Source organism: Oryctolagus cuniculus, chromosome 5 (genome assembly GCF_051225735.1).
Source record: "Oryctolagus cuniculus isolate XC-2025 breed Fujian yellow rabbit chromosome 5, ASM5122573v1, whole genome shotgun sequence".
Lineage (NCBI taxonomy): Eukaryota > Metazoa > Chordata > Mammalia > Lagomorpha > Leporidae > Oryctolagus > Oryctolagus cuniculus.
Window position 1 is genome coordinate 107,132,798 of NC_142871.1, and position 12,757 is coordinate 107,145,554.

General features: G+C 35.5%; 1 protein-coding gene across 1 annotated transcript in view; it reads left to right on the forward strand.

Annotated features, from left to right (window-relative positions):
• The window catches only part of EYS (EGF-like photoreceptor maintenance factor), a 1,804,868-nt gene that overhangs the window by 64,147 nt on the left and 1,727,964 nt on the right, over window positions 1–12,757 (forward strand). Inside the window, 2 exon segments of the mRNA XM_089333540.1 lie at window positions 7,152–7,345; window positions 9,407–9,534. Of these exon segments, the coding sequence (XP_089189666.1) occupies window positions 7,152–7,345; window positions 9,407–9,534 (322 nt within the window).

The following is a 12,757-nucleotide window of genomic DNA, read 5'->3' on the forward strand; positions in this document are numbered from 1 at the left end:
CAAGAAGGCTGGGGTTAAAATTTGACTTTGAAATTGTGCAAATGAAAGGCAAGCATAGAACGGAGAAATTTAAAACTGCAGCAAGGTGAGAACTTCATAGGAATTTTAAAATTTATTCAACAGGTATGATTTAAAAAAAAGCTCTCTAGCACATAAAATAAACTCTGGGCCGGCGCCGCAGCTCAGTAGGCTAATCCTCCTTTTGTGGCACCGGCACACCGGGTTCTAGTCCTGGTAGGGGCGCCGGTTTCTGTCCTGGTTGCTCCTCTTCCAGGCCAGCTCTCTGCTGTGGCCTGGGAGTGCAGTGGAGGATGGCCCGAGTACTTGGGCCCTGCACCCCATGGGAGACCAGGAGAAGCACCTGCCTCCTGCCATCTGATCAGCTCGGTGCGCCGGCTGCAGTGCGCCGGCCATGGCGGCCATTGGAGGGTGACCTTTCTCTCTGTTTCTCTCTCACTGTCCACTCTGCCTGTCAAAAAAAATAAAATAAAATAAAATAAACTCTGAAGAACGCCACTCCCTGTGGGGGAATTAGAAGCTTAGAGAGTTAAAGTATCTTAGATAGGTTTCTCAGGAAATATTAGGGAAGAATGGCTTCTAAACGTAGTAATTGTGTGTGTGTGTGGGGGGGGGGGGACTTTCTATTATGTGGCCTTGCAAGAGTTGGTCCTGTGGTGAATGTAGGAGTGAGTTGGACAGGGTACTGTGAGGATGGAGGGAAGTATATTTGATAAGTGTCAAGAGTCAAAGTTTATAATGTGTGGTCCCACATAAACAGCCTCAAAATCACCTGAAAAGTTGGCAATGGAAGTTCTCAAATTTGGTACCCAGTGTCAGTAAACTAAATCAGAAGTTTTGGAAGCAGGGACCAGTAAACTGTTTCAAGAAACTCTCCCGGTCGTTTTAATGATGGCTAACATTTGAATTCCTCTGACACAAGCAAATGCCTATCACATATGTTATTTTATCCAATTATTTTCCTTGTATTTTGTGCATTGTTTAATAACATGGATCTTTACATTATTTTAACTTCTTAAATACAAAATTTCCATAAAACAAGAATTATATAATTATGACATAAACCAAGAAATAAAATGTTGCTAGCATCCTAATAGGAAAACTTTCCTCCCAGGAGCTGCCCTTGCTCCCTTTTCCTCTAATTATACTTTACAAAATAAAGACCACCCTGAATTTTTACATTTTAATTTAGTTTTTTCACATTTGATGTTTATGCTAATAGAATCATTTATGTGTTCTCTATTCTATTGAGGAATTTTTTTTCATATGATATTTGTCAAAGCCATCCACATTTGCTTAGATTTAGCAATTAGTTCCATGACTGTATTTTAACTTTATGAATCTATCAAAATTATATATCTATTCTAATGATTATGGATATCAATTAGATAACTTTAAGTTTGGAGATACTAATAATAATGTTAAAATAAGCTTTCTTGAACTTGACTTCTGCTTCTCTGAAAGGATATATTCATATATATGCCTATATGTATAGCTATACATACATAATACAGATATATATACATAAGATTCAGTGAAATCACTTCAGCTTACCTTCTTACTAGGAGGCAATGGAATTTTTCTTTGTGAACACATCCCTCTTCGTGTCATATGTAAATTTCAGCGACTCTGACAAAGTATAGCAGCATTTTATTTTGGTCTATTTTTTTGTAGTTGCTGATAATATTGAATATGTTGCATATTTACTTGGCATTTGAATTTCTGTGCTGAAGGGCCTATTTAAATTCTTTGTACATGTTTTTCCTATTGAGTTATTTATAAAATAGGGTCTTTGAAAGGTTCATAGAAAATATGTATTATGAAAAATCTGTGCATAGATTTCAAAATATTTTGTACCCAAAACATAATTTTATAACTATTTTTCCCTGAAATTGTTAAAGTATCCTTGTATATGTAACAATATACATATTCATATACAAATATATATACATATGCATGTATAAGCAGCTCAAAAGGAAAAAGAGAAACCTTTCATTTGAATTTTTCAATATTTGAATTATTATGAACTTCTACCTTATTCTGCTTCCAGCAATATGTTCCAGAGAAGGATGACTGCCTTATTTTTAACACTGCTTTTGAAATACTAACCCTTTTAATATGTGTGACTTCATTTCTGTTTCTTTTTTAAAAAGATTTATTTATTTGAAAGGTAGAGTTACAGAGAGAAAGGGAGAGAGACAGAGAGACATCTGCCATTTGCTGGTCACTCCCTAAGTGGTGACCACAGATAGTGCTATCTCCCTGGTGGGTGGCAGGGGCCTGAACACTTGAGCCATCTTCCGATGCTATTCCCAGGCCATTATGAGGGAGCTGAATAGGGAGTGGAGCAGCCAAGAGATGAACTGGTGTCCATGTGGGCTGTTGGTGTTGCAGGTGGCTGCATTACCTGCTACACCACAATGAAGCCCTTTCTCTGTTTTCTAATCTCACTGAGAACTGGCTAAATTTGTTTGGTATTCAGTTTTGAGAAGATTTCAGCCAGCGATTCAAAAAGTCCTTCTTCAAATTGTTATGTCTTGGTGAACCACGAACATGACCTACCTAACTGGAGGCTGTACTAATTGTGACCTGTAGGTGGTACATTTAGTATTAATGACTGATCTTTTCATATGTTTCTTTTTACATCAATTTGTTGTGACTGATGAAATTTAGTTCTTTAAATAAATGAAAATGTGGCTTCATTAATAGGAGCGCTTGCATTTAATAATTTAACTCTTTGGCTGATATATACTATTTAACTATACATTACATAACCCAAAATTGCCCACTAGGATAAGCGATCCATGTCCTTATTTTCAATATATCCCTAAACGTTGATTAAAAATCCACCACACACTTTCTGTACTGTAACCTGGTGCTCTTGGAATCTGCTTTATGTAGACTTCCTACATCTTAAAGTTGGGGAAGGGAATATGTTTATTTTAGGGCCCATATTCACTCCCCAGTTGGCCGCAATGGCCAGAGCTGCACCCATCTAAAGCCAATAACCAGGAGCTTCTTCCAGGTCTTCCATGCTGGTGCAGAGGGCCAAGGACTTGAGCCATCTTCTACTGCTTTCCCAGAGGGTAGCAGATAGCTGGGTTAGAAATGGAGAAGGCAGGACTCAAACTAGCACCCATATGGGATGCTGGCACTGCTAGGCGGTGGCTTTACTGACTATAACACAGCGCCAGCCCTGCATTTTATACTTATTGTAGATACTCCTCAAAGTTTGTGATGAATGATGGAAAGGATGGTATATTTCTTGAATTGTCCTCTTTGTGCCTCAGTTCCCACACCTATAGAAATGTTCAATATCACTGACCACTAGAGAACTTCAGTTTAAGAGTGTAGTGGTCCATTACTATATTACTAGTACCTCTTTTTTTTAAAAAAAAATCATCTATTTTATTTGAAAGGGAGAGAGAGAGCGGGAGGGAGAGAGAGAGACAGTGGTCTTCCATTCACTGGAGCTTCTTCCAGGTCTCCCATGCTGGTGCAGAGGCCCAAGGCCTTGGGCCATCCTTACTGCTTTCCCAGGCCATAGCAGAGAGCTGGATTGGAAGTGGAGCAGTTGACATTCAAACCGGTGCCCATATGGGATGCCAATACTGCAGGTGGTAATTTTACCCGCTATGTCACCCTGCTGGTTCCTAGATACTGTTTTAAAAAGCACAGGTTAGAGGGATGTTATTTATTCATTCAGAGTTATAAAGAATAAGTTTCTATTGATACATAGTGCAGTTGGTGAACATAGTTCACATCAAATTATGTATTTCTGAACTTATAGAAAAAAGAAACTCTAAGGATTCAATCATAAAGCAATGACAAGGAGAGAGAAATTTTAAGTACCCTGATATGATCAGATAACATTATATAACATTATTTAGATATCACACTATACACTATAATATCTATACTTATTTTTTTCTTATTTTAACTACATTTTTAGTGTTTTTTAAAAGTAAGTAAAGAAAAAAATGAATATCAAATAAAGGACAACAACAACAAATCCCAGTGAGTATCTCCCATTCACTGCTTGAATCTGCAAATGGTCACAGCAGCCAGATCTGGGCCAGGATGAAACCAGGAGACAAGAACTTCATCCTAGTCTCCCACATGGGTGCAGGGGCCCAGGGACTTGGCACGTCTTCTGCTACCCTCCCAGGTACATCAGTAGGAAACTGGATTGGAAATGGAATGCTCTGATATGGGATGAAGCATTGCAAGCTGTGGCTTAACCTGCTGTGTACAACATCAGCCCAATTTTTGAATTGTAAGAAACTGCTGAACTATTTTCCAAATCAATTATGCCATTATATATCCTCATCAGCAATGTTTGAGATTTCTTGTTTCTCCACATTTTTTACCAACATCTGATATTGAATTTCTTCTTAATAATAGCCACTTATTGTGTCTGAAATCATCTAATTGTTATTTCAGTTTTTATTCCAGTAATGACTAATAGTTTTGAGCTTTTTCTTGTATGTGGATCAGTCATTTGTATATTTGTTGACAGTTTTCATAATGAACAAGAAGTGTGTTTTGTGAAATAGTTTTCTGCAACAACTGAGAAGATTATATAGTACTAGTCCTTTATTATATTAATGTAATATATTACATTACTTGAATTTCTGATAAAATCAAGTATTCAGATTAAGCTGATGTTTCATTCTTGTAGAGAAACCTGACACTGTCACATTATAGAAATATACAAGGATGTCCTTGATTTCAAAGACGGTTTTGCTGATTTGTGTCTTCCATTTTTTTCTGAGTCATTCCAACTCAACATCTTTTTTTATTTTTATTAAAAAGCAACTTTTTTCAATTCACTGATCTCTCTCCAAGAAATTATAATATTTGCATAAATTTTACCATTCCCTTTGTTTTATATTTAGTTTTCCCTTCTTTTTCATATTATGTAGGGTAAACCTAAAATATGATTTTGATCATTCTTTCTAATATATATAGAAAGTTCAGATCCATAAATTTCCATCCATACTGTTTTAGCTACATTTCAAATATCTTGAGATGGTGTGAGTATGATAGATAAGGACTTACTGTTGTTTTATTGTATATTCCATTTACTTTTTATTCGTTGCCTGTCCAGCTATTTTAGAAATATGTTGTTCAATTTCCAAATATTTAGATTCCTCAAAATGTTCTGCCATTGATGGCTATTTTAATTGTTAGATTTGGAGAATATATACCATATATTTTTAGTTCTTTTAGGTTTGAGATTCATTTTCTAGAATGTTCATTTGTTGCTAAATCTTCAACAGCAGAGTTGTACAAGTGCCTGATTGATGCTTGGCGGGATGTGAGGTTAGGTGTCTCCTTGCCCCTTGTCCCCTAGGTTAGTCACTTGTTTCCTCCATTCTCATACTAACTAACATTATGTGAATATAATTAATAATGTAGTAATACCAATGTCCAAGTCTGGGAGCCCAATTGTAGTTTTTTAAGGACCTACATCAAAAGGTGCTTCATAACACAGTTGAAAAGCATTTATTGAGGTTGGTGCTATGGCATAACAGGTAAAGCCACTGCCTACAGTGCCAACATCCCATATGGGCACCAGTTCAAGTCTCGGCTGTTCCAATTCTGATCCAGCTCTCTGCTATGGCCTGGGGAAGCATGGAAGATGTCCTAAGTCCTTAGGCCCCTGCACATGCATGAGAGACCTGGAGGAATCTCCTGGCTCCTGTCTTTGGATTGGCCCAGCTCCAGCCATTACAGCCATTTAGGGAGAGGAGCAGTGGATGGAAGACCTCTCTCACTCTCTGTCTCTCCTCTCTGTAGCTCTGCCTTTCAAATAAACATTATTTTTTAAAAAACAAGCATTTTTCAGATGATATTTAACACTCTGTCATTAGGCACATGCTGGTGGCAATAAAAGATAACTAGTGTTGATATTCAAGACACACGCTATGAGTACACATCCAATCATGGTAATTAGCATTTCCATCTCCTTACCATTTCTTCATGTTTGCAAGCTTAAAGTTCCTCTCCTTTAGTGTCATAAAATATACAATTTGTTATCTCTTGGTCTGAATAGGCTTCGGAGAATTCATATGTGCTGGAGAGAACCAAAAGCTGAAATCACTCCCTAAAGAAAGGACCCTTTCTTCAACAAGTTTTGTTGGGAAAATTGGATCTTTGCATGTGGAAGTATGAAATAAGACCCCTATCTTATATCCCATGCAAAAATCAATTCACAATGGATCATGCATCTAAATCTAACACCTGAAAGCATGAAATTACTAGAGGAAAACATTAGGGAAACACTTCAAGATATTGGTATAGGCAAAGACTTGTTGGATAAAATCCCAATGCACAGGCATTAAAGACAAAAATAGACAAAGTGAAATAAGCCAATCCCAAAGGGACAAATACCACATGTTCTCCCTGATAGGTGACAACTAACTGAGCACAAAAAAGGAAACCTGTTAAAGTGAAATGAACACTATGAGAAACGGTGACTTGATCAGCCCTTGTCCTGTTGATGAACAACTTAATATGTTATCCCTCTTAGTATTTTTTTTGTTTGTTCTACTTAATATTTTTGGTTGAATACTGTAATCAATACACAATTCTTCTTAAGTGCTGAAACTTAAAAAAAAACAACAAAAAATAGACAAACAGGATTACCTCAAGCTAAGAAGGAAATAACTAACTTTTTTTATAAATTATATTATTCTTTATATTGTTATTAACACATAGAACTCATTGATTGTTGTCTGAAAGGGAACATCAAGCACTTTATAGCCAAAACAGTATGTTACTTAGTGAGAAAATGAAAGCCAAAAAACAATACTTAGTTTATATGTCACTAAATAATGTGAATTTTGCTTTGTGTGTAAAATTATAAAAATAAAAACATAAGCCATAAAAAATGTTTGATGGCCACGTCATTGACACTATTATATTAAAATAACTAACTTTAACATAGTAATACATAAATATTTATTTTGATTGCATAATGAAGAGAGAATTGCAGATCAAAGAATATTTCTCAATGTTGTGATAAAAAAGAAATAAGCTTCCTTCCTTCCTCCCTTCCTTCCTTCCTTCCTTCCATCCATCCATTCATCCATCCTTTTCTTGTTTCTTTTATGTCTAATCTTTTATAGGTCCGTTCTGTGAGGACTCAATCAAACCTTATGATTCTTGGTCCTGTTGGAAAGAGGGAATTTATCAAAATAGCACATCTTCTTGCATCTTTGAATACCCAGAAGAATTTCTCAATCAAAACTGTGAATTTGATACCAGTGAGTGTTCATCAATAGCAACTTGGAATGGCACTAATTGCATCAACTCATCAAATGTAAGTCTGAATTCAATATAGAAATGAGTGATTTTTATCACTAAAATTACAGATAATTAAAGTTCTAATTGAAATACAAAATTCAAACTCTGAAAATAGAAAATCTAATCTATTAAAATTTTCTTTTGAAAAAATGCCAATTCTCACACACTGTTCAGTTTAATTTTTTTGTCCTACCCTTATTACTCTTGATAACTATTAAATTTGAAAATATAATTTTGTAGATAAATGATTTAGAAGATCATGCATTTTGTCACTTCCACAATTACTATGTACAACCTTAGGAAATCTCTTTACCTAGTTCCTCTATAGTTTGTCATAGGTAAGTATTGTTTGATTGGATTATATCAGGAAGAAACAAATCATGTATATTAATTGAGCTTTTCAAATTTGAATTATGTAATAAATATTAAGTTTATGATGAAGACAATGATTATGCTGATGAAGAAAAAAGAGCAAAGGCAATAAGGACAAGAGTGGGAAGAAGTGTACTACTAGAATGCATTTAGATTGAAGCTGAAAATAAGATACAAGTCCATTAAATTTAATTTTTATTTTTACCCACCCATGTATGGAATTAGTGCTTGCTCCAGCTTTCTAAATTCTATGTGTTGCTGCCTGAATACCTGTGGATTCAAACATTTATTACTTTTCAGGATTTATTTTTATTTTTTGAAAGATAGAGTTACAGAGAAAGAGAGACAGGGAAGTCTTCCATCTGCTGGTTCACTCCCCAAATAATTGCAACAGCCAGAACTGTGCCAGTCCAAAGCCAGGAGCCAGGAGTTATGTGTGCAGGGACCAAGCACTTGGGCCACTCCTGTTGATTTCCCAGGTGTAGTAGCAGGGAGGTGGATTGGAAATGGAGCAGTCAGATCTCAAACTGGTGCCTATATGCAATGCTGGCCTTGCAGGAGGCAGCCCAACTCACTATGCCACAATGACAGCCCCAAGAATTATTTTTTATTATTGTATATTGTTTGTTAAGGTAACTTTGCTAGAAAGCTCTTCATAGTCTTTCATAAAACTGTATTCAGAAAGTTTCTGATGTTGGAGTTAATTTTGAAGATTTCTTTATTCATGTTTTTGATGATCAATGTTGGCTGTCAGCAGGGCCATTAGCTGGGGTGATCCACCTGAATTTTAAACAGGACTTCTCCATGTGACCTGGCCTTCCTCATAGCAAGTATTCCAAGATAATTTGATAGATGATTTATAAGGCTTGCTTTGGAAATCATGGGCTTGCTTCTATTCTAGGGGGAAGAGATATAGTCCCCCAATCTCAAATAGAAGATTATTGATTACACATGGTATGAAGGGTATTTGAGATGGGAGATACTTCTATGTTATTTTGGAAAACAGGATCTTCAACATTGATGCATAAAGAACTTCCAGTACATTCTCTACTTTTTAAAAAATTAATTAGAATATGTAATATGTGTGCATTTTTATGTGGCACAGCATATCTTACATACATATAGTATAAACCAATCTTGCCAGGCAATCAGTCTTTTCCTTTCCTTAACTCTCTTCATGTTTGGAACCTACCAGCTCCTTTCTCCCAGTTTTCTATACATGCACTTCTCACTTTCATTGCAATACTTTTTACAATAGCCAAGATATGAAATCAATCTAAGTGCCCATCTATAGATGAAGAAAATGTGGTGTATATACATAAAGGGCTCTTCAGCCAGGAAAAGATTCCTGAAATTTGCAGAAAAATATATAGAATTGGAGATAATTAGTTTAAGAATAAGCCAGACACAGTAAGATATATACTTCATGTCCCCTGTCACACGAAGAAAGTATAAAATAATAACCAATATGGACTTAACGATAGTGAATACTAGAGGCTGACAGGTGTGAGGGAAAGACAAAGGGATAATGAGAACCAAAATCCAGTTGGAGGGAGGTAATGGCTACTACTGTTATGGAACACAGTGGGAGTGGCTGAAGGTCTACATGTTCCTGATCATTTTCACGACTCTCCAGGTAAGAACTCATTCGTTGTTATTGAAATATCCAAAAACCTTTGTAAAAGTAATCTTTAATTTTTCACAGGATGTTATGTGCATCTGTTCACCGATGTTGACAGGCAAATTTTGCAAGATAATTGAAATGCCAGATGAGTCATTTCCTGAGAAGAATAATATCACATGTTCAACACATGAGGAAGATTGGCATTGCAGGTATAATTTCCTAAGTGCATATTTTAACACAAAATATATGGATTTTAGAGTCATGTTCTGCTTGAAGTTTAACATTTAATGGTATTAATAATTTATTTCAAGTAAAATAGAAACCTTTACCCATGTTATTATTGTGATATTAATTAATTATTGTGATATTTTAAATCAATATTTAAAATTCTGCAGGTGGGAATTGTGATTCAGTGGGTACATCGCTGCTTGAGATGCACGCATCCCATTTCAGTGTTCCTGGGACAGAGTCCTGCCTTTGCTCTGATCCTTTACCCCATTAATATGCACTCTGTAATGTAGCAGATAATGGCACAAATACATAGGTGCCTGCCACTCAGGCAGAGACTGAGGAGATCCTAGCTCCTGACTTTGGCCTATGAGATATTGCCAGCATGTAAGAAGTGAAACAGCAGATGGAACAACTCTCTCTCTCTATATATATATATACATATATATATAGATAGATAGATTTGTAAATATAACTTAAAATTATAAAATCTAAATTATAAAAGTAAATATAAATTAACTACTCAAAAACAAATTCTCAACACAATTCAGGCATAAAGTTATACATTTTTGCTTGCACTCACAATGGAAATTTTAAGATAAAAGATTAATATTCATCTAAAAGGAAAGGAGAAATATGAATCTTTACAATATTATTTCTATTATCCTTATGACATTAAAATATTTTGAAAGGATGGAATACCCATTTATTTCTTTCCCATAATTCACAGACTCAGCTGATAATTTTCCATTAGGGTCTTTATGCAGACTGTCAGGAAATACTGCTTTCTTTAAGTATAAATTTGTCAAAAGTTACCCATTTGTAAATGGAAGAAGTGACCCAGATATTTTGGGCATATAATTTTACTCAGTTTTAAATACTCTTACAGATATTTTCTCACACCATTAAGAAATAAAATTTGTACTCTTCACACTTGCTTGGCTTTTCTCTGGCTGGTTAACGTAAGTTCTGATGGGCATTATTTAAGCACAGTAAATAGCCTCACAATTTGAGAGTCTTCATAAAACCAGAAAAAGTAAAAACTTAGATACAGGCTAGCTTTAACATACACTGCAAAGAAACTTGCAATATGCAAGTTCATCAATTTCAAAGGACTCTAAATTCAGACAGGAAACATAATACACTTTTGAAACGTGAGTGTTTAAGAGAGTGAAGAGAAACCTAATCACTATAACAATATATTGGAAAATCTAATAAATCTGATCAAATTTATACATTGGATTAATCACTAGTGAAAATAATTTTCATTCATTTAATATTACCTTTGTAATCTACATTTCTTGTGCCTAAAAGTGCTAACAGCTTTGCTAATCTATTTAAAAATAGTCAATTAAAATGTAGATAATATTATACAAATATGAGTAAATGTAAATTTATATTTTTGATTATATTTATTTTTATTTAAATAAAAAACTTTTTTAGATCCTTGTTTTTAACATTATTTTGGTTGTCAGAGAGGCTTTGTGAAGAAATATAGCATGAAGGGAAAAGCTGAATAACTATAAACATTCTTGCCCTATCTCAGTTCATTGCTTTGCTGTTACTTAAAGAGTTTAATTTTAAAATAATGAAGTTTGAGGGCCGGTGCCGTGGCTCACTTGATTAATCCTCCCATATGGGCACCGGGTTCTGTTCCCGGTTGCTCCTCTTTCAGTGCAGCTCTCTGCTATGGCCCAGAAGGGCAGTGGAGGATGGGCCAGGTACTTGGGCCCCTGCACTGGCATGGGAGACCAGGAAGAAGCACCTGGCTCCTGGCTTCGGATCGGCGCAACGCCGGCCATGGCAACCATTTGGGGAGTGAACCAATGGAAGGAAGACCTTTCTGTCTCTCTCTCTCACTGTTTATAACTCTACCTGTCAAATAAAAAAAAAAATAATAAAGTTTGAACTGAAATGCCTTGCTAGAATGTTTTATCTAGGATGGCAAACTTAATTGCAGAAATTCAGGTTAGATTTTCCTAGGAAGAATGAAATCTATCTAGTTTCTATGTTAGTTGTAACAATTTTGAGTAAACTTATTGATGCAATGTGTAACAGCCACTATATGTGGTCTAATATCATCTACAAACAGTAAGATTTTTTTAATTCACTGGGCCATCCAGGACCAAAATGAAAACTATTGTCTCCTATTTTGGTTAAAACTGATTGATAAATAGAAGGCAAAATATGGAAACAACAGGATTGTGAAAACAAAACTGCTCTAACTAGGCTGAAATAACACATGGTATAATTAGAGTGATAAGTCAAGAAACAGATCCTTCAAGATCAATGAGGGCAGTAAACATTTGGAGCCCAAATGCAGAATTTCCAGTCCTAAACCCTCTGTCCTCAAATCTATACTAAAATTCAAAAGCAAAAACAATGGCTAACTCTGACTTAGATGAAATAACGGGGATATAATCAGGATAAATTCATAAGTTATGAAGTTGAAACAATGACAGAAAATTAGCATTAAAATCCATTATTTTTTTTCTCATGAAGGATGATGAAAATAATAACAACTTGACTTAGAAATTTTCACCTTAAAATTATCCTTGTTTTCTAATTTACAAGTTATGTATTTTCAGTTTTAATTCTGAAGCTTAAGTTAACTTAGAACTACCCATCGGGCTGGTTGAGCAGCTGGTTCAATGCTTGTACTTTGTCCCTGTCATTTCTAATTTAGTAGGTCTGGAGTGGAGATTGTACAAATGCAAGTCCAGCAGATTGTCATGTAAAACTGAAGGTGTGGTTCTGGAGACCAAACTTGGAGAATTACTGGTCAAGTTGAGCCTCATTCAAATAGCATCAACAATCTCTTTATACCTTTGCTTCCTCCTTTTATCTTCTTTCACTCAGGCATTTACTTTTTTACCTTTCTGAATCTGAGATGAAAAACAGTGTTGAATCCTAGGAATCCAATGAAGAGAGAACAGAGTGATGAGGATGGTTTGCGCAGCCCTGGTGAATGTATGGTGCAGATATAAACCTTTGGTTAGATGAGAGAGGAGTATGGCAGGAAAAGGACGAGGATGCTTACTCTCTCAGAGAGATCAGATGGCGAACATGACCTTGGGTAGTCCATGAAGCTTCGGAGGAATGCCTCAGTTCGTCTTGTTGTAGTTGGAATAAAAATTTCAAAATCAAGTGGGCTTTGAGAGCTACAAAATGAAATAAATTCCACAAAGAATACTTGAAGACTTT